Raw genomic sequence first — 23,005 nt, forward strand, 5'->3', positions numbered from 1 at the left:
TGTATATTTTGTGAGACGTAAAATAAATTAAACTGAAATCAAATATTAAAATTATTTTTATTTTAAAAAATAATATCTCATCTATGTTATCTATTGCCGCATCAATTTTTTTGCGAAGTTTGTAATTTTTATAGATTTTTGAATTTGTTTTTTTTATATCTCTTCTCATTTAATAGTCTTTACTATCATTATCTCTTAATTAATAATAAATTTATTATCAGGCTATTTTCTAAAAAAAATTATCATATTATTTATTTATCATTAATTCTATAAATTAAAATATTAGTCTATTATTCTATTTTTACTATATTATAAATCAAATACTTTATGATACAGAATGAAACTCAAAATAAGATAGAAAATAAAAAAAATGATTTCTCTAGTTTAATTTGATTTTTTGATGCACTGTACTTCTGTTGTTCACACCCAAATTTTTTAAAGAAACTCAAAAAAATTTCATTTATAAAAATTGATTCAGAAAAAGTAACAAAGAATCTTTAAAGAGGTCCCTAGCAAATTAGTCTAAAAATAGACTAAATTTTTTTAGATATCTAATTTGAATTAAATTTCCTAAAGATAACTTAATTTAATCAGATTTGATCTTTATTAGATTAGATCAAATTTGATTTAAATTTAAACTTTCAAAAAATATTATTAAGCAAATTAGAACTAAATCAAATCTTCTAACAAACCCTAACAACAAAACAAACTAACATAGACTAAAAAGTCCTCTGAACACATATCATTCTCCCCCTCTACAAAAAAAATCGTCTTCAAATCTTGTTCAATCACTTTTGAAAAACAATCTAGCAACTGAGTCTAATGTGCATGCCTTTTTATTCACGATTGGCCTGAACTATCAAATTCAAAACAAATTGCACTTTGTCGTATTTTGAATACGTGAGACATATTCCATGTTGCCGCTCACTATAGAATGGAATTGGTTGTCCTTCACTCTTTCTATCCATATTAATTCCTTCAAAATTCACCAATAGATCAGCAAAACTTTTAAAATCGGACATGTACACACTAGGCAATGCATGGTTAGATATACGAAAAACTGGAGATTTTTTGAATATCATAGACACTAATGCACTCTTGTCTAAACTATAACTTTCAAAATTTCTCTTACAAAGTGTATTTATTTCTCTCAGTTTCTTTTTTTTTCTCAATGACTCCTCTCTCTCACTATTCTCTGACATTTTCTCAAAATCTTCTCTTTCACTCATTGATTCTTTTCACTCAAACACTTACTCTTTTTCTCAATTTCTTCTTCTCTCATTCTTTTTCTTTTCTCTCTTGTTTTTTAAATTACTCACATTCCAAAAACCCCTTTGAGAACTTTTGCACTTTTTGTTCATCTAAGTACTTATCTACATCTACAGTATACTAAAAAAATTCTTTTATTATTGGCTGTGAAGTAGAATTAAAGATAGGATCAGAAAAAGTCTATTGATATCGATTTATAATATTCTTCTTGAAATCTACAATAGTAAATTTTGCCGTATCCTCAAACTTTGCTCCTTTAGAACCCTGTGTAGAATTGGAGTCTGAAGAGTGCCAAGTTGCCATAAATTGTTGTTGCGCCTTCATCTTAATTGTCAAATGGACTAAATCCTCCATTTGTTACATAATGGTAAAGTTCGACCTTATCTGTAATTTCTTTATTTAATCCAATAAAAAACATTTTCATAAGAACTTTAGGATCCTTTTCAACGTTAACTTTGCACATCAAATACAACAACTCTTTATGGTACTCTTTTACTGATCTTGAACCTTGTTTTAACTGACGAAACTTTTTAAGAAATTCTGGTAGGATAATGGCACACACCGATTTTTTATGATATATAATGATGGTTAGGTCACTCGTGTTTACATTCATAATTAGTTTTTACCCTCAATTAACTCCCTACTGTTGCTTTTTACTGCTCTTGAAAATCATTTTATTGTTGCACTCTTATTTTTTTGTTTGACCTTGTTCTTATTTTACCTTGCTTTGTTTTATGTTTTTTTTTTTTGGTATACTAAATTGCTTTACCTAATGCTATAAAACAAAAGAAAATCACGAGACCGTAAGGGAACAATAAATAATAAAAAGAAGGAAAAAATCAAAGGAAGAGGATTAGATAGAAAATCAAAAAAAGGGACTCCTCTACTTTAATTTAATTTTCTAAAGTAATAGTTAAGGGACTCATCTACTTCTCCAGTTTACATCCAATTTTTTTAAAAAATTCAAAAAATTTCATTCATCAAAATTTGATTCAACAAGAGTGACAATGAGTCTTTAAATAGACCCCTAGCAAATAAATTTAAAAATAAGCCAAATTTTTTTATATATCTAATTTGAATTTAAATCTCTTCAAAATAACTTAATTTAAATCCTTCTGAACATGTATCACTTTATTTATTATATTTTATAATTTTTTTAAATAAAATTATAAATTGCAAAAGCCAATAGGTATTCAATGATATTAAAAAAATTTGTTACAAAAATACTTGGACTTATCAAAACCAAATAGAAAAAAGGTTTACGCTTTTCAGTTTCATTACACTTTATCAAAAAACTATATTTAAACAAATACTTCATTATATATACGACATAGATTTACATAATTAAATTTTATTATACTATAAAATTATGATATGATTTTTTATTTAAGCAAATACTTCAATATATGTAAATAATATAGATTAACCGAATTAATTTTACTATTATATTATTATTGTATTATACTATAAAATTTATTACAATACAATTCTTTGTTTTAACTTTTAAGAGTTATATTGGTTGATTATGTTATAACTATAAAATACAAAATATCTCCAGTATCATTTTAGTTATCTAAAAAATTGTGTACAAAAAATTTATACCGTTCATTTTTCGTACACTGTGGGACTCTAAATCTAGTTCATAAAATTTGCAAACATGCCTCTAAAAGATGCAAGTGCCCATCTAATCTAACACTACGCTCTATACTATCCTCTTGGCTCCGGAGATTTTAGCGCTTCCGTAGATACCAAACTAAATGTACCACCAAATGAAATTTTTGTTTTTTGATGACATCCTCGTGAAAGTGTTCTTCAAACTAAAAGGAACTAATCGTGATTATAATCATATTCTAGGAAGCTGTTATAATATGGCAAGCCATCGTCGTTGAAGTGGAGGAGCGAAAAACATTCATCACAAAAGTAACAAGGGTTTTGTGGTGTCCATTTGTCATCGGCTGTTACTTTTGTAGCTCTGAATATTTTGCAAGCACTGCATTTCTTAAAAACCGTTTTCAGTTGAAAGGTGACTATTGGATAAACCGTCCGATTATGCACATCATCGGTATGAAATAACCTCATATCTCGAATCACTAAGGTATGCGTGCAATCGCCCTGCAGATATACAAAAAGAGAAATGTCAGGGAGGCCAACATCTTTTATTAATAATATTAGCCAACATCTTATTTTTAACTAGGGTTTAAAGTTTATGATTTAGAATTTAGTACTTAGGATTTTAGTGTTGGCCAAGTGTTAGGCCAAAAATGATAAATTTTGTTGGTCACGTAGCATTGCTCGTACAAAAAAGAAAGCAACTGTGTCGTGATTTCTTCTAATATATTTTGAGCAAAAATTAGATGCACATCTAACATTCTATGCATAAGAAAAATCATGGTATTCAAGTATCTGTAGTTAGCCCTTTTACCCTCTGATGTAAAATTGCAAAAGCTAAGCTACACCTCCCTTTGATTTACCATACGTGTCTATGGGAAGAGGGTAATAACCAAACATTAATTCCGAGAACTAAAACAAAATTACCTGGTGACAATAGAGGTATCCAGCACCAAGTCGAAATAGTAAGTCACAAAAACGTATCTTTTGCATCTCAACCGATGCAAAGCGAGGCAAGTTTGATGCAGATACTTCACCCATAATTGCTTTATGTTTCTGGTGTAGTCTGCCACTTATAATATATTCCCATTTTTTTTGCACCTCCTCCTTTGAGTTTCGGAGCCAATCCAGTATAGGTTTAGCATAATTAATAGCAGATGGGTCTCTCAAATCAGTGTAAAATACATCCTACAAAAAAGTTACCTTTTTGTCATGTACAATGAATAAAAAATCACCTTAATACCAGTGTAAAAGAGATGCTTACTTCAATGAGAAAATATCCAGAAGGATCATACTGCCCAGCTTTTTGCATCACCTGGTCCATTGAGCAATGGATCTTGTCCCTTAAATCAGTTAAAGGCTGCTTTCCAAGAACTAACAACTCTTGGGTCTACCAAAATAAAAGTAAAAATATCAAATATGCAGAGATGAACCTTTTGTTAATCAGCTGTTTTGTGGTAGTTAACTTGTTATAGGAGTGTTTTTTTTTTCAGAAATTACATATTGAATTTTAGCATTGTTAAAATCAATATAGTATTGAACTATTGATGTTGAATACCTTGACACACTGTCGAACATTATGGTAAACCTCCACGGATAGAAGAACTTCAGGAAATGTCACAGGTATGTGTTGTTGAAGATCTGCTGCACTGACCTGCCATACATTAAACCAGAAGAATGACTAGGAGCGCATACACATGGAAAGAAGAAGAAGTTAAGGCACACACAAGTCAATTACGGTTCGAACCTATTTGTAGTATAATAATGATATATTGGATACTGAACAAATATTAGGAGTCCATTATTGAGGAAGCAGCCAATGAAAAAACATCAATTCAGGATAGCAGCGAACTGCATCGAAGTCACAAATGGAAATCTTTTAAGTAATGCCTGATTTATTTCCGACATGAATTTTAATGCTTTTAGTTGGTTAATAATGGTCATAAACTAACTACTTAAGAGATAAAAGTTAGACATATATATGATCCAACAAAGAGAACAACATAAACAAGAAATACAGCAATTCAATAATATAGAAGGCACGCATCTCTAAGTGCATACAACTTAGTTAATTACTCTAACTACTAACAGTAGGATAACATTAGTGTGCATATTTTCCAATTTGAAACCAAATGATTTTTATATCAGATAAGAATCTCAAAGCAACCTTTTTGGTATAATTTGTGGACCTAAGTGATCTCATCCTTTCGTTCCTGCCTGGTTTGAGGGTTTCATTGATCTTGCAAGCAGGACTAAAACAAAGACAAGATACATTAAATTAGAATAATAGATAGATCTGATGAAAAATGGAATAATCACATAAATAGTAATGATACCAACTTAAATGAATGAAGTCTTGCTGATTCCTTGTCTTCTTCTTGCCTTTGTTTGATTCTCACAACTTGCTCCACCTTTTCTATACAACCACTCTGTAAATTAATAAAATAAATGATTCTTTTTGCTTTTCTTCTTTTGAAAAGGAAAAAAAATTGGATATAAGAGAGAGATATTGTATATTGAAAAGCTAAATGATCATAAGTTCCAAAGGGATTGTGCACACATATCCTTTCAAAGTCTATATGTGAAAAGCTTCGATTTCCATTATTTATTCTAACAGCAAACTTAATTGAATCACACAACAGCAAATACAGAAACGGTTCTGACACATCCTTTGCACATTTAACATGCTTATATCCACTTGATCAAGTTTCGATAAAAAAAATAAAATCAAATCAAATCAAATCAAATTGACTTAAATGCAAAAGAACATAATTGAATCCAGATGATTTAGCTCATACACGAAACAAAATTGCAAACCAAGATGAAATGTTTAATATCCCATTTTAAAGGTGGTGGCCCAAGCCCAAGCCCCCGGCATTTTTTTAGGGGCCAACCCTTCAAGTTATAGTTCATGTATATATAAAGATAAAATGTCATGGCATATCATGTATGTCACTATCAACACGAAAGAAACAATTTAACCATAAAATAATGCCATGAACATAATTTCTTTTAGAGAGTTGGCATACCTCAAGAATAGGAGTATTTGTTCCTTTCCGTTTTTTCCTTGACCTCTTTTCATTACCCCTAGAACAAATCCAACAAGAAACTCTTTACATTATTTGTTCACTGCAAAGTGTAAAACTTGATAGAGAAAGAAATTGAAAGAGATGCAATAAGATTGTTTTTTCCCTATATATGGCATTTTCACTAAAGAATTTACGACAAGTATCAATGTAGTACAACTACATAAACATTACTAAGATTCATGTATTTGACATAATTGCAACCAAATTGTTAGGTACCCTAACCCAAGTGAAGAAAAAAAGGAAGAATGAGCGAAAAGAAGCAATTAAGATAGTTAGAGAAGAGAGTGGTAAAATAGCTCCTTCGCCTTTTATTTTACAATAGAAGAATGAAAGAAAAGAGAGATGAAAATAAAATAAAGTGGGACCAGCTGATGTAACAAATAGGACAGCTGGAGAAGTTATTGGAGAGGGCACGAATGAGAGATGAATCCTGTTATAGGAGAGAGTATTGAGAGTGTATAAGATTGATGAAGGGAATCAATATGGCAGGAAGGATCTAGGCTGCGAAGAACCTTAGGAGAGTGGTGGCTCCTCAAATGCTACCTTGCTCCCTTCTTTTCAGTACTTAGTTCTTATATTAATATATCAGAGACTGAAAGAGTATCACCTTGATATGTTCCAGCTCCTCTTTTTCTTATCTACTCTCTCTCTTTTTTAATTCTATGCTACATCTACTACTCTTATTCTGTTGCTACTTTTAGTCTTGCACATATCCACAATAAGGTTGAAGGACAGAAGCAATACAGCTCGAATAAAAAAGAAAACTAAGAGTCTGAAACCTAGTATAAAATGAATTCAGATAAGGGCCATCTACATTAGTGTAATAACTAACAAAAAGTCATGCATGACTAACCCCACTTTGGATTGGTCTGAAGGTGGTGGACGATTTTCATTGTTCTCCATACCCTACAATAGCACTTCCATTAAATCTGTTCAAATATTAAACAAAAGGAAAAATATAAAAGTTCATGAAGAATACCTCAAATACTTCCTTCAAAGACATATCCATTAGCTCGTCCTCTGTAAATATTTTAAGATCATCAACCCTGAAAAGGTATCAATACCATTAACAAGTAGAGACCCTATGTATTAATGAGCAATGATGAGAGGAGGAAAACAATAACAGGAAGAATGCATACGAGACATCATCATCAGAGATTCGGGTGGCATCTTGTGATAATTCAGCCTCTAGATTCTGCATAAACAAAAAACAGTTTTTCAAAGAAGACTAAGGGGAAAAGGTAGCAAAATTGTTGGGACGGGGGGAGGGGGAGAGAGAGAGAGAGAGAGACCTGAAGTTCAGAAATTATAGAGTTTTCAAACTGAGGAACCGTTGTGGAGGGGCTGACCATATTGGGAACATAAATGGGTCCACCCCTTGGAATTGAGAGATCACAATCTAGTGCTTCTGGAACTGAAGATTCTATCAAATCCATTTCCGTACAATACACAACTTAACCACCAAAGGCACAAAGAGAGCTTCCTGCTCCAAATTACTAGACAAAAAGATCCAGGCAGGGGAAAGAAATTTGAAGAGGTTTAGGAACGAAGTAGGTTCTTTGACCAGGCTCTACTATCGTTGCTTCCACTGTGACATGCCTACTGCCATTCAAAAACATAATCATCAGATATAAAAGGATGTCCCAACTCATTCACCAGAATAAATGTCTGGCATTCATACCGAGGCTATAATTACAAATACAAGGTTTGGCTCAAATTTGGCCATGTGTTATAGCCCATCACCCCAGAATCATGCAGTCATTTGAAACCTGAGTACTTGCCATTGATACAGGAAATCAAGTAGTTATTAAATTTGATTTGGTGAATGACTCAGCTGAGGCACTGAGTCAATATTCCACTAGTGGGTCACTAATTGAACCGGTTGAACAAGATATAATTATATAATAAATCCAAAATTAATTTATTCATTTGAGAGAAACAGCTAACTCAATTTAATGAGTACAAAAATATAAATAAACAAGTATAAGACATTTTTAACCAAAAGAAAACAGTAAACCCAATTAACCACTTAAAAAACAGATGACAAACAAGACACAATTAACTCTGAAACTTATCATAGAATTAGAGAGTACGCTGCCCAGCATCAAAACCAAACAATTCCAGTGCCCATTGTAAACAGCACAGTCTCACACTACAATATCTAGTACACCCCAGCATCAAACTAAAAGCTCATTTTGTGACAATTGCAACAATTGAAAATCAATGTTCAGAAGCAAAAATGACAGATCAATAGTTGAATTCATCAAAACATCAGATCACATAACAACAACAAATCAAGGGCCAAAACAATCCATCCATATTCTTCTTATGTATTATGTTTATGTTAATTGTATTCTCCAGGCATGGAGAAAATGGTAATAAAACTTGACAATTTTTTCAAATATTGACAATTTTGAATTCTGATTAAGTTCCAAATTTATTACATCAGCTGATCAAAGCAAAGCAAGCAATTTCAAGGGAAATAGCCCGTAAGGATGCAGCAGATCTTTTCACACATATTCCAAATTGTTAGGCATTTGAAATGCCATATCTTCAAGATCCAAAAAGGAACAAAAGATTAATCAAGAACTGCAAACAATCATATGCAAGGCACTTATTATATCGTGTTTAATGAAGATGGATTAGGAAACCTAAATGGCAAGCAAAATAAGGCCTATCTCCTTCCATTTGTCTTTAATTAAATTCTAATGACAAGCAAAACAGAAGCAAATTAAGGCTCCAGAATGTTAATTAGTCCATTCTTTCTTAAAGTAACAAGGTTTGATCATACACAAGTAAATTAATCAAGCTTAATCACCCACTGTATCTTAACCCAATCAAATAAAATAGAAATTCAAAAAATATTCAATAATCAAGTAACCAAAAGTCAAGATATCGAGAGACGCAAACAAAGGTACAAGAGAGCACACCGTTGGAGAGAGCTGACTGGTGGCGAGAGAGTACAGAGGAAGTGAACGAAACTGGATGAGCAGAGAGCATAACAGCGGCGGAGAGAGGCACATAACACCAGAGGAGAGCAGATTGGCGATGAGGTCACAGGTTGCAGCCCGCTGGAGAGATATTACATAGCAATAACGACGGTGGAGAGAGAAGACACAGCTAAGAATAAATCAATACCGCCTATGTAAGAATAAATAAATCATTCAATACTTAGAGCTCCTTTGGATGAGTTAAAGATTTTTGTTGAGATATCTTTTTTTTAAATATTTTATAGAAAAGTAAAAATAAATTTATGTTTGGATATTTCGTATAAAAAGATTTTTTTATTTATCAATTATATTTGGGTATAACGATATAAAAGTACTTATTTATTTATTTATTACATGAAAAATATTTTCTTTTAAGAAAAAAAGAACTTTAAAAAAAAGATTTAAATTATAACTTCTAAAAAAAGATATTTTTTATTTTTCTAGTGCTTTTACTTTTACTTTTACTACTAGAAATTTGCCAAACACGTTAAAAAAATATCTTTTTCAAAGATTTTTTTATCAAAATAATGGCATCCAAACAAGCACTACGAATCAAAACTTTTCCGGAACTATGATTTCTTCATGAGAATAGGAAAACAGCGGATGGCATTGGTATTTGATCATTCGACTCGGAAAGATACAAGACGGAGAGAATAGGCTAGTCGATAAGGTGAAAAAGTATCAAACAAAAGGAAAAGAAGAATGGCATAAAAAAAATGCAAAAACTACGGTGATTTCACCGCATGAAAAATAACCTATCCTCTTCAAGGAGGATACCATGGTTCTGATACCATGTTAAAAACAAGAGACTAAATTGGAGAAAAGATTTGTATATTATTGAATGTATTCAAATTGTCTATTCAAGTTGTGTAAAATGATACAATATAAAATGATATTTATAGGTACTAAGAGAATCGTAATAATAAAGATCGTAATCTCCTATAATAATCCTAATTATTATTCTATAATAATAAGATATACTAAATAATACTAATTAATCCTAATTATATTCTAACATCCTACAGCAACAAATTCATCTCATTGACAATTTTCAACAACAAATTAAACTATGATCATTTTCAGCAATACAATTTAGCTAGGTGATTATTTCAACAAATTCAAGTTTCAGTGATAATTACAGCAACAAAATTGAAAAAGAAATAACAGGAGAATTTGTTGGAACTCACCAAATCGGGGACCAGCTGCTGGTTGCACAAAGGAAGCTGACAGTGAGGCCTGAGGCAAGAATACGAAAACGACGACAATCCCCGACCTGCTGGTTCTGCCACGGCGACGACAAGCGCAGGAAGGACGCGCGACTGAGTGCGAGACGGTGACGAGACGATGAGCTTGAGTGTGAGATCGGAGACAGTGATAGAAACCGAAGACGAGAGAGATTGCGTGCGAGAGTGACAGTGAGAGAGATGAGAGAGTGACGAGACCGAGTGGTGAGTGCGAGAGGAAAGAGACGTTCGTTGAGGTCTTGAGACTGATCACTGAGCAGATTATGGTACGTCGTTATGATGAAATCCGGACGGATCAAACCTTTTTTACGGGTCTGATGTTAGACGGTTCGAAGGGTGGTTCAACTCGACTAGCTGTGTTAAGACGGATCCGATAACTGATTTTTTATTTTTTGTGTTATAGCTTAAGTGGTGTTTCTTGACAACGTGGATATTTTGATGCTTTTTTCTTGGGACTGATATAGATAATTTGTGATTTTTGTTGTAAAATAAATAAATAAGAAAGATATAATAAATATAAAATAAAAAAATATAAATAAAAGAGTCTAATATTAATATTTATCAATATAATTATTTTATTATAATAATAGAAGTAATTTATATATTTACTAGTATTATATATCTTGCAACTTAAGAAGTCACAAAGAGAAATAGAAAGAAAAGAGAATTTTATGTGTTATTACAGTATATATAGTTCCTTAGATTGCTTCACTATTTATAGGCGTGTGAAGTTTACAATTTCAACTTTATTAACTTATGTTTGCCATGAGAAGTTGATTCCTTCAATATTGAAAAAAAAAAATCAACCGCCCATATTAATGGGCATCCATTTTGATCTTATCACAACACTCTCCCTTAAATGCCCATTTAGGATTATACCTCGTTAAATCTTACTAAAGAAAAATCTAATGGAAAAAGACTTTAGTGAACGAAAAAGATTACAAAATCCCTTGTGATGGAAATTGCCTCGTTAAAAATCTTGTCAAAAAAAACTAATGGAAAAAAACCTGACAAAAAAAAAGAGTGCAGTATTCCCCTCTTGTCGACATCATTGAATGTTTTAAAATCAGCGCATCCCAATCTGATGTGCCAATTTTTCAAAGGAGGATTTTGAAAGTGACTTTGTAAATAAATCTGTCAGATTATCGCTTGAGCGGATCTATTGGACATCAATTGTTTCTTGGTTTTGAAGGTCATGAGTGAAGAAGAATTTGAGAGAAATATGCATTATTCTATCACCTTTGATGTATCCACCCTTAAGTTGAGCTATGCATGCTGTATTATCTTCAAACAGGACAGTTAGAGCTATCTTATGATCAATTAGTCCACATGATGCCAGAATATATTGGATCAAACTCCTAAGTCAAAAATACTCGCGACTTGCTTCATGTATCGCTAGTATTTTAGCATGACTAGAGGAGGTTGCTGCTATCATCTGTTTCGTGGACTTCCATGATATAGTCGTACCACTATATGTAAACATGTATCCTGTTTGAGATCTTCCTTTGTGTGGACCAGATAAGTATCCTACATCTGCATAGCCAACTAGTTGTGACTTAGATCTATAGGGATAAAACAATCTCATATCAACCGTTCCATGAAGATATCGAAAAATTTGTTTGATTCCATTCCAATATCTTCTGGTTGGAAAAAGAACTATTTACAGTAAATGATATGTTAGGACGTGTATTATTAGCAAGGTACATTAGCGCTCCAATTGTACTAAGCTATCGTACTTCATGCCAAGGATATCTTTATTTTCTTCTTTAGGAGGGAATTGATCCTTTTTCACATCCAAAGACCTTACGATCATTCCGGTACTTAATAGATGTGACTTATCCATAAAAATCTCTTCAAGATCTTTTCTGTGTATGTTGTTTGATGAATAAAGATCATATTTTTTGTATGCTCGATCTGCAGACCGAGACAAAATTTAGTCTTTTCAATATCTTTCATCTCAAACTCTTCTTTTAAATCATCAATGCACATAGCAATTATAATGAATTCAAATATAGATTTCTTTATGAAAACACATGGGCAAATATCATCATTCTTAAATCCCTTTTTGGCCAGATACTCAGTAAGACGATTATACCACATTCGTCCAGATTGCTTTAGACCATATAAAGATTTTTGCAATTGACTGAGTATAACCCCTGTGAATATTCATTGGATGATTTAGATGTCTTTAATCTTTCAAAGACTTTCATATGGATATCACAATCTAATGATCTGTATAAGTAAGCTGTTACCACAACCATTAAATGCATATGTAGTTTATGATATGCGGATAAACTAACCAAATAATGCAATGTTATTGCATCCACTACAAGGGAATATATTTTTTCATAATCTATACTTGGCCTTTGTGAAAAACTTTGTGCCACAAGTCGAGTCTTGTAGCGTACAACTTCATTTTTCTCATTTCGTTTTCTCAAAAATACTCGCATGTATCTAACAGGTTTTACATCTTCTAGTGTATGGATTACAAGACCAAAGACTTCACATTTTGTAAGTGAGTCTAACTCAGCCTTCATAGCTTTTTCCCATTTCGGCCAATCATTCTTTTGTCAACATTCTTCGACTATTCTTAGCTCAAGATCCTTACTTTCATGCATGATATTTAATGCCACATTACATGCAAATATTTCATTGACAATTGTCTTATTTCGGTCCCATTTCTCTTTTGTAAAGACATAATTTATCGAGATCTCATCATTTTCAAAATTTTCAGGTACCTGAACATCTTTTGACGTTAAAACTATATCATAATTTTAGATAACTGCAGTTTGCAAGTGTCCTTACTATGTATTTTTCAACAAGAATATTATTTACCTTTTTTTGAGGATTTTTGTCTTTAGAACCGACAGGCCTACTACACTTCTAGCGTAAATTTGTTTCGGTGGCCACTTGTCCAACTGGGACATCTATTTAAATTGGGGCATTTTCAGCTGGTATATAGGATTTGGTTATTCTCTTTGTATTAGAAAATGCATCAAGCAATTTATTTGCTATTGTTTACAAATGTATTTTCTTTTGAACTTCTAGTTCACATTACCCTGATCGAAGATCTAAATGCATCAAGGATGATGCATTCCAATTAAGTTCCTTTCCAGGAAGCTTATTCTCTCTCCCTAATGTTGAAAATTTTGATTCTTCAAAATGACAATCCAGAAATCGGGTTTTAAATACATCTCCAGTTTGTATCTCAAGATACCTCATTATAGAGGAAGAATCATATCCAACATATAACCCCAATTTTCTTTGAGGTCTCATTTTGGTGCGAGAAGGTGGAACAATAAGAACATGTACCGCACACCCGAATATTCTTAAATGAAAAATATTTGGCTGCTGGCCAAAAGCTAATTGCATAGGAGAGAACTGATGATAACTTATTGACCTCAAACAAATAAGTACCACGACATGTAAAATATCATGCCCTCAAACTAAAGTTGGAAGATTTGTTTTCATAAGTAAGGGGTCTAGCAATTAATTGGTGGCGTTTAATAAGTGATTATGCTAACCCATTTTGTGTGTGAACATGAGCTACTGGATGCTCAACACTTATTCCATTAGCCATACAATAAGCATCAAAAGCTTGAAAGTAAATTCACCAGCATTATCAAGACAAATTGCTTTGATTGGATTTTCTGAAAATTGTGCTTTTATTCGAATAATTTGAGCAAGTAATCTCGTAAACGTCAGGTTGCGAGAAGACAATAAGCACACATGTGTCCATTGCAAAGATGCGTCTATTAAGACCATAAAATATCTAAAAGATCCACATGGTGGATGAATAAGTCCACATATATCGCCTTGAATCCTTTCTAGGAATTCAGGAGACTCAAATCCAATATTTACTGGTGATAGCTTTAAAATTAACTTTCCCTAAGAACATGCAGCACAACAAAATTCACTATATTTAAGAATCTTATGGTTCTTTAGTGAATGTCCATGGGAGTTTTCAATAATTCTCTGCATCATGGTTGCTCCTCGATGACCCAATCAATCATGCCAAGTTACGAATTCATTTGGGCTAGTAAACTTCTAGTTTACAACGGCATCTGATTTAATTGTACTAATTTTAGTATAATATAACCCAGATGAAAGTGAGAGTAACTTTTCTAATATAACATTTTTATTTAAATCATGAGTTGTGATACTTAAGTACTCATGATTTCCCTCGTTCATAGTTTCAATATGATATCTATTTCGACAAATATCTTTGAAACTCAATAAGTTCCTTAGAGACTTAGTAGACAATAGTACATCATTTATTATGAATTTTATTCTTCCAGGAAAAAAAAATAATAGCTCTTCCAGAGTTTTCTATCACATTGCCTAAGCTAATAATAGTATTGATATATTCTTCTTTTAGCACAACATGAGTAAAATATATATATATATATATATTACTTTTGAGAATGGTGTGCGAACTTGCACTATCTACAAGGCAAACATCTTCACTATATGTCCTTGTCATTTTCTTCAAAGATAAATAATAATAAAATAAGTAGAAATATTTGCGCAATAAAATTATTTTCTTAATTGAAAATAATTTTCTGAAAAATATAGTATATACTAAAAATTTTATTATTATCTTGGCATATTTAATAATTTTGAAATTCATAAATATTTTATTAAACATTATTTATATACATCATATTTAAAATTCAAATGTATAGAAAATAAAACTTAACAAAAAGTTTCTTACATTATTTATTTACATGAATACTTAACAATCCCACATATTAAACTATTCCATCATTGATCAAATAACCAATATTTTCTTCAGGATCCTCAAAGAAATCAGATACATATAATGAGTGGTGTAATTTTCAGCAACATCATTTGAAACTAAATTTGTTTCCTTTCCTTTGTCAACCTTTTTAAAAGATGCTTGATAAAGATCGACTAGGTGTCTTGAGATACGACAGGTACGTGACCAATGACCTTTTCCACCAGAACAGAAATATTTATCCTCTGTTGATTTATTTTCCCATTATTTCTTTCTTTATCCTACTTCTGGTGAGATTCTCTCTTGTGAACATAACTTTTTTTCTTTTATAATTTTTCTTGTTGCCAAAACCTTATCATTTACCTCTTTTGAGGTTATGATTTGCCGCATTTGATTCAGAAAATGGAGCAGCGCCAGTTGAGCGCGCTTCATAATTTTTTAAAAGCAACTCGTTGTTGCGTTCATCAACAAGAAGGTAAGAAATTAACTCAGAATATTTTTTTGAATCCTTTTTTTATACTGCTACAGGAGCACATTCGAGGCATGGAAGATCGAGAAAGTTTTCTCTAACATGTCATTATCAGTTATCTTCTTCCCACATAATTTTATTTGTAAGGTGATTTGAAACATTGCTAAATTATATTCATTTATGGATTTAAAATCCTATAGACACAAGTACGTTCATTCATATCAGGTTTAAGGAAGTATTACCGTCTTTTGATGATTATACCTTTCTTCAAGGTTTTTTCACAAATCTGTATGATCTTTTAATGTGAGATATTTATTTTTCAATCCTTCATCAAGATGACGACGAAGAAAAATCATGACTTTGGCTTTATCCTTCTGAGATGTATTATTTTCAACCTTAATGGTATCTCTAAGATCCATTGAATTAAGATGAATTTCAGCATCTAATATCCATGATAAATAATTATTTCTAGATATATCAAGAGCATTAAATTCAAGATGAGAGAGTTTTGACATAATAAAAATTTATTACCTGAGTCTTCCTAAAATTTGATCAAAATCTTGTGTTGATAACGTGTTGTAAAATAAATAAACAAAAAAGATATAATAAATATAAAATAAAGAAGTTTCTTACATTATTTGCGCTTGGGGCAATGACGCAGCTAGGGAGGTTCAGACTTTAGTATTGATATTCACCAATATAATTATCTTACTATAATAATAGAAGTAACTTATATATTTACTAGCATTATATGTATTGCAACTGAAGAACTCACAAAGAGAAATAGAAAGAAAAGAGAATTTTATATGTTATTGCAGTGTATATAGTTCCTCAGATTTCTTCACTATTTATAGGCATGTAAAGTTTACAATTTCAACTTTATTAACTTATGTTTGCTATAAGAAGTTGAGTCATTCAGTATTGAAAACAAAATCAACTGCCCATATTAATGGGCATCTATTTTGATCATATCACAATAGTTTTTTTTTTAATTTACAAATTTGAGGGTCAAATTTGTATTGGAGTATGAAAAAATTTTTGAAACATGCAAAATTGGACCCTAATTTGCTTTATATCGAACAAAATTTTATTTCATCACAAATCAGATCCTCCGATTTGTGTACTATAAAAATATAACGCTCAAATCTAAAGGTCTTTTTTTTAATAAAACAAATAAAATTTATATAAAAAAACATATTAATTAACTATGATATTAAATTACATACAATTTTTTTCTATTACTAAAAAAATTGGCCCGATAACTATCCAAAAAAATGTTAAGAATATATTATTGTACTGAAAAAGACATTCTTCTGCAGGTGCTAAAAATAGGTGGCATGGTAAAAGAGTAAATGCGTATTTATGTTGCTTTTAAACTCTCTGACAATTCCTGTGTGATAACAGATCGTTTCCAAATAGTGATGTATATGAACAATTGATTAGATTTTTGAGAAAATGACAAATAGGTCTTTAATTTTTTTTTTCGTGAGCATTTTATTTTCCAAGAATTAGAAAATATATTTACGTCTCTGACCCTTTCAAAATTTAGACAAATTTATTCCTCCGTTAAAGCGATTCCGTTAGACCTGACGAAAAAGTCTGGCGTGGCTCCCGTTGAACTGACCTGGCCGTTACGGAAGTACATGTGGCATGGACCTTTTCAAAACAGGACATATACGTCCTTCCACTCCAAAATAGCCTCCAATTAAAAACTTTCAAAAATGCCCTTCTCACCGCTTCTCTCACTTTCACCCAAATTCTAAGAAGAAACACCAAAAATGGCAACCTGGAACCAATTCCACCACCCTCCTCATCTTTCTTCTTCTTCAGATTTTCGCTGGCGTCAACGGCATCAGGTTCGACAGAATTTGGTTCAAAGTTAGTTAATTGGGATTGAGGTTGGGATTTGGGTTGGGGTTTGGAAGAGGATGTAACACTGTTGTCGAGGTTGAATGTGTAGTGTACGCGGGAGCGAAGGTGCGTGAGGTAGGGATGGGATGAGGTAAGGGAGTGAAAAGAGAAGAATGTGTTGCGGCGGAGGCGCGTGAGGTGGGGATGGGATGAGATAAGGGAGTGGAAAGAGAGGAATGTGTTGCGGCAAAGTGAAGGGTATGAAGATGAGAATTGGATTGAGAGGAAAGGTTTAGAGAGAAGAGAAGCTTGAAGCGTGGACATTTGGGACCGTGTTAAGGGTTTGTGAATTATCAGTGAATGTGTCTCTTCTCCTCTCTTATTATCTGTGCACGTTGTGAGAGAAAGAGAAAGAAGATGGGAGGAAGAGATGAGGAAGTAACCTTGTTGGTAAAACGGCATTGTTTTGAATTGGGAGGATGTATATGTCCTGTTTTGAAAAGGTCCATGCCACATGTGCTCCCATAACGGCTAGGTCAGCACAACGGAAACCACGTTAGACTTTTTTGTCGGGTCCAACGGGATTACTTTAACGGAGGAATAAATTTGTCCAGATTTTGAAGGGGTCAGGAATGTAAATGTATTTTTTAATTCTCAAGGACGAAAATGTTCATAGGAAAAAAAAGTTAGGGACCTATTTGTCCTTTTTCTAGATTTTTTATTTTGTATCACATTAAGGTCAATTTTTTGTTATATTATTGAACAAAATGAAATTATTATAGTGTATCACATTAAAGCCTTTTTTGTTGTATTTTTTTTTTGGACTATAAAAAATTTTTTGGACATAAAAATCAAATTGGGCCATAAAAATGCTATTATAGTAATAATAAACAATTTTTTTATTCCTTAGCCTGTTGGGACAGAGAATATTGTAGGCAACAAAAGAATAATTTTTTAAATAAATAATTTAAATATTTTATTTATAGATATAGATAATTTGTAACATATTTATCAATTTATATTTTTTTTACATATTTCTTTTACACGGTAAAGAGATAAGACCGAATTTTATTTGGCTTTATCTCATTTGCAAACGAGATATATGAAATTTTAAAAAATACACATACCTAGTTTATACTATAAACCAAAGTTTTGAAAATTGGTTTGAACTGACCGGTCGAATCGATCGAACTGCAAACCGATGGCAATTACGGTTCAGTCATACTCCAAAATCACAGAAATAAAAATCGAAACAGAACTGCTAAATTGGCTGGTAATCGGTCGGTCGAAACAAACCGGGACCTGGCCAATTTTTTGAATTTGGCCAAAAACGCTGCATTTTGTGAGCTGATCCATTAACCACTACCAATTGTCCAATCTAGCAACCCTAAGTCCCTAACTCACTTCGCCGTCGCACATCGCTCATCTTGTCGGCTCTCTTCTACGGTAAGCACTCCTCGGCTCCTCCTCTCCTTGTTGACGCAACCAGCGTCGATCACCCCACCCACGTCCCTCTGTCTCTGGTTCGTTTACTTCGTCTCTGTTGCTGACTCGCCGCCCAAAACGCTTCTGTGCTCGCCTCTATGTACTCTATCGGAAGTGTTGATGTATGCTTCTTCGACGCCGTCGATGGTAAACTCCTCGACTCTAACCTGGTCATTCTTTTCTGTATCGTTGTTCACCGTATCCTTGACTCCCTGACTTCCTAAATTAATTTTGATTTTATTTTTTTGTCCAATTAATTTTTAAGATTCTGAACTGAATTTGTGTTTTAAGTTTGGAATTGGATTATTTATTTAATTTATTGAATGCTTATGTGATTCTAAATTCAATTTAATTTGGATTCTAAATTTAAAATTAGATTCAATTTAATTTTTGTTACTGCTATGGTCTTAGTTTAGTTTGAATTCAGAAGTTAGAATCAGTTGCTGATTAATGGATTAGAATTCAAATTAAATATAATTATATATTTTGGCTCTCTTAATTTAGATTCCAAATTTGAAATTGGATTCCGTTTAATTTTTGTTGTTGTGTTTTTAGTGTAGTTTGAATCTAGAAGTTAGAATTAATTGTTGATTAATAGATTAGAATTTAAACTAAATATAATTATATACTTTGCCTCTCTTATATTCATAAAGTTTAAAAATTTGTAATTGAATTAAATTTTGGTTTGTGTTAGAATTGTATGATTATTGGTTTGAGGATCTCCACTATTCAATTTATGTAAAATGGAAGTAATGTTCTTATTTTTTATTACTGAAATTATTGTTAAATATTTTTTATTCTGATTTTTTGTTGTTAATGTAATGATACATTAGTATTATTGCTAATTATTTGATTTGAATTTAAAAATTTATTATTTTGTAAATTTCAATAATAAATTATGAATGTTGTGAAACTTTGAAATAATTTAAAAATTATTGAAATTGGAATATATGAAATTATACCTTAAATTTTGGATAATTTTATTATATATTTAATTAACTAAGATTCAATTCTAGTTGAACTATTAAATTATTAAACTAATTACTCGACTATTAAACTATTTAATCCAGTGACCGATTCGGTTTTTGCAACTTTGAAAAAGATAAAAAAAACCCCAAAAGCTACCCTCTTCCTCTTCGAGGCCCCATCCCCCTCTGAATCTCATCAAGAAGGAGAAGGACCTCTGATGCTCTGACTCTCACACTCCCAAAAAAGCACCGGCCACCGCCACCGCCAGGCTACTCTGCTTCGTCTCGTGAGTTGTGACTTTCGCGTCGGCCCCTCTGCGTCTCCTTCGCTGGCTCGTCGTCTCCTCTGCCTGACTGCGTCTCTCGTCGCCGTCGCGTCCTCGTCCGGCGTAGCTCACCGTCGTTTCTTCCTTCTAGCCGTGCTTGGTCTCCCACTTCTCAGGTATGTTTTTTATTTTTTTTATTTATTCAGTTATTAACTTATTGTCATATTGAGTTATAATTTGATTAAGTGAACCACCGAAGAACTGATTAATGATGTTGATTAACTGAATTTGTTGAATCTTGATTGTTGTTGATTATATTTGGTTGATTATAATTTGTTGATTAACGTTGTAATGCTGAAATTTTTTGCTTGTGATTATAAATTTGCCTCTTTTAAAAAAATATCCCCAAATCTGTCTTTATTTTGATGTCTGATATTGAAATGATCAAATCTGTGGTGGAGTTGAATGCTGCGGTAGCCATTGTATACAGTGTTTTGGAGAGGCTAGGATTCAGTGTTTGAAAATTAGAAACAGATGAAGACGAAGATGAGTAGTTGAATTCATTGCAAATGGAAGGAAGATCCAGTAAATTTGTGTGATGGGAATATAGTGGGATTTAGAGTTGAATTTGTATTATAGTTGAGTTGAATTTTAAACTTGTTATTGATTATATTTGGTTGATTATAACTTGTTGATTCCTGGCAGATTATTCAATTTTTTATTCTATAGTGTAATATATTGTTCATTGTTGTTCTATGTTATTGCTGTTGTATATACGTTGACTATTTTATATTTTATTTACATGGGACCAGGTTAACCGGTTCAACCAGTGACTCACCAGTTGAACCAATAATTCAGTAATTCAGTAGTTTAACCGGTTCGATTACCGATTCGGTTCTGACAACTATGATTGCTCGAATTGAAATTGGAATTTTGCCATTCCACATTTTGCTTTAGCGGATTCATACCTATCTTTGTTTTAATTTGGTTGCTTCTTTTTCCCAGGAATCCCGTGAGCGTGTTCCGTTATTATTCTCGCTCAGTTCGAAACCCCAATTTCTTTTCTTTTGCCATGGAACCTGGAAGATTTGATCCAACTTACTCTGCAGAGTTATTGAAGTACTTTCTCTTCAACCTGTGTCGTGCTTCTTTTTTTCTTCAATTTATTTTATTTTTTTGGGAACCTAGTTTGATTCTGATTTTTATGTTGAACAGGCATATGGATAAGCAAAATGAGATCCTTATGGAAGCCTATAGATCAATGCTCCATGAATCGCAAAAACTTCAGGTTCTTTGCTTAGCACTAATCCTGATTTTTCCTGTCACTAAATGTAATTTGTGTTTTTTTACTATTTTAGCTATTCTCTTTGAAATAGAAATTACATTCTTCATTTAGATAGTCCTAGTTTGATGCATTTTTCAGTAACAAACAACAAATGTGATGTTTGTAAGAGAGAAAGTACTTTTTGGTTTCTATTGGGATTGTAATACTAATTTCTGGTGGCATGTATCAATGAATTTCCGAATAATTATTTATTTTTCTGTGTGACATGTTTGTATTAATTCATCAACATTAATTCAAGTTCTAATTAATAGGTCGAAGAAGAAATGCTTATGCACAAGCTCTATGAAGTTATGTCAGCTCATGGTCTAACTAAAAAGGTATCTTGATCAACTCATCTCATCTCGTTTACAGTGTAGGTTTAGGATTTGATCATTTGAATCCCATAAGGACCTAACTTTGATTCTCACCGCTGCCATAAAAACCATTTTGATAGATTATCTATAAGTACATAAAACACTTGTAATATGCTCTAATTCTGGTAGGATGATTGGTGTTATATCTATTCAAATCTTTTAATATCAGGAAATTAATCCTGCATAGTTTTTTTTTTTCGATTACTGAGTTCGTCCGAAAGATTTAATTAGTAATTGGACATTCTTCAACGTGGATAATCTCACTAAAAGATACATTTTCTGTTTGATTTGTGGCCCATAAAATGAATGAGCATGAATTAACATACAGATTATAGTAGTTGTAATCTAGAATTTCCCTCCTATTTCGTTGGAGGTGCATTCCATATGTATTATATATTTAGCTTCAAATATGTTTATTTATTTATTTATGTATACTTGTGTGCAGAGTGATGGCAATTCCAATGCTGTTGATAATGTTGGAGCTTTAACTGAAAATAACTATAACGAAGCTGTTACACACCCCAGCAGTATAGAAACTCGAGGGCAACAAAGGGAAATTACTCCTTTTCGATACACTTATAGGAGGAGATAAGAGAAAATAACAGAATGGGTGAGAGGAATTGGTAGAATTGTGGAGAGAAGAATTTCATACTAAAATCTCCTGCACTAGTGACTTCCTTCTTTTCTACTTCTAATTCCAATCCATCTTAGTTCAATTCTTCTATCTTCTGTACTATTATTTTGTACGGGAGATCTTATAGAAGCCCATGACAAACAGTGAGGACATAGTTTAGATTCATTCACTTGAAAATTTGGAACATATTAGGGGGAATGAAATAGATCTTTCTTTACTCTATATATCCTTTGCTTTGTTTTATTTTTTTTCTATCATAACTTACTCTTTGTAAATGAATGCATTTTCTTGGCAGTACAAAAGTTATGAAAAAATTTTCACTGCAATGTGCATTACAACATGATCTTTGCCTTTTTAGCTGGATCGATGAAGTTATGATACTATTCTTAGTTTGATGATGTTAAAATTGTACTCGGTTTCGAGTTTGTTAAGTAGATAAAAGATATTAATAAAATTATAAAAGATATTACATCATTTTATATCATAGGATGTAAAGGAGATTAAGCACAAGTTTCTTGTGGCACAGGCAAATAAAATTCTGTCAATACCAGTCAGTGTTATGTTGATCAAATCAAAAGACTTGCGTTATGAAATTTATCGCTAACAATATTCGGCCAACTACTATAAAGTTTATAAACACATTTTTTACGTATGTGATTGGTTCAACTAGATTAAATCATATAGATTTTAATGTCA

The 23,005-nt window shown here is 32.0% G+C and overlaps 2 protein-coding genes across 5 annotated transcripts; one reads left to right on the forward strand and one right to left on the reverse strand.

The window, feature by feature from the left end:
* Positions 1-2,691: 2,691 nt before the first annotated feature.
* LOC107478105 (snRNA-activating protein complex subunit) lies at positions 2,692-9,102 on the reverse strand. 2 transcript variants are annotated; one of them, XM_016098238.3, is made up of 12 exons: positions 8,897-9,102; positions 7,259-7,565; positions 7,106-7,161; positions 6,946-7,012; positions 6,820-6,872; positions 5,907-5,964; positions 5,218-5,306; positions 5,045-5,129; positions 4,436-4,531; positions 4,142-4,267; positions 3,805-4,065; positions 2,692-3,381 (listed from the first exon to the last, which is right to left on the reverse strand). In XM_016098238.3, the coding sequence occupies exons 2-12, from the start codon at positions 7,400-7,402 to the stop codon at positions 3,097-3,099; spliced, it is 1,320 nt and encodes a 439-aa protein (XP_015953724.1). In that variant the 5' UTR covers positions 7,403-7,565; positions 8,897-9,102; the 3' UTR covers positions 2,692-3,096. The 2 variants fall into 2 exon arrangements, with proteins under 2 accessions (XP_015953724.1, XP_015953722.1); XM_016098236.3 differs by having other exon boundaries at positions 7,259-7,568.
* A 10,744-nt stretch (positions 9,103-19,846) lies between these two features.
* On the forward strand, positions 19,847-22,652 carry LOC107478104 (uncharacterized). 3 transcript variants are annotated; one of them, XM_016098235.3, is made up of 5 exons: positions 19,847-20,153; positions 20,983-21,096; positions 21,193-21,265; positions 21,574-21,639; positions 22,121-22,652. In XM_016098235.3, the coding sequence occupies exons 2-5, from the start codon at positions 21,050-21,052 to the stop codon at positions 22,265-22,267; spliced, it is 333 nt and encodes a 110-aa protein (XP_015953721.1). In that variant the 5' UTR covers positions 19,847-20,153; positions 20,983-21,049; the 3' UTR covers positions 22,268-22,652. The 3 variants fall into 3 exon arrangements, with proteins under 3 accessions (XP_015953721.1, XP_052114695.1, XP_052114696.1); XM_052258735.1 differs by lacking the exon at positions 19,847-20,153 and adding an exon at positions 20,773-20,854; XM_052258736.1 differs by lacking the exon at positions 19,847-20,153 and adding an exon at positions 20,777-20,871.
* Positions 22,653-23,005: the final 353 nt, after the last annotated feature.

Source organism: Arachis duranensis, chromosome 3 (genome assembly GCF_000817695.3).
Source record: "Arachis duranensis cultivar V14167 chromosome 3, aradu.V14167.gnm2.J7QH, whole genome shotgun sequence".
NCBI lineage: Eukaryota > Viridiplantae > Streptophyta > Magnoliopsida > Fabales > Fabaceae > Arachis > Arachis duranensis.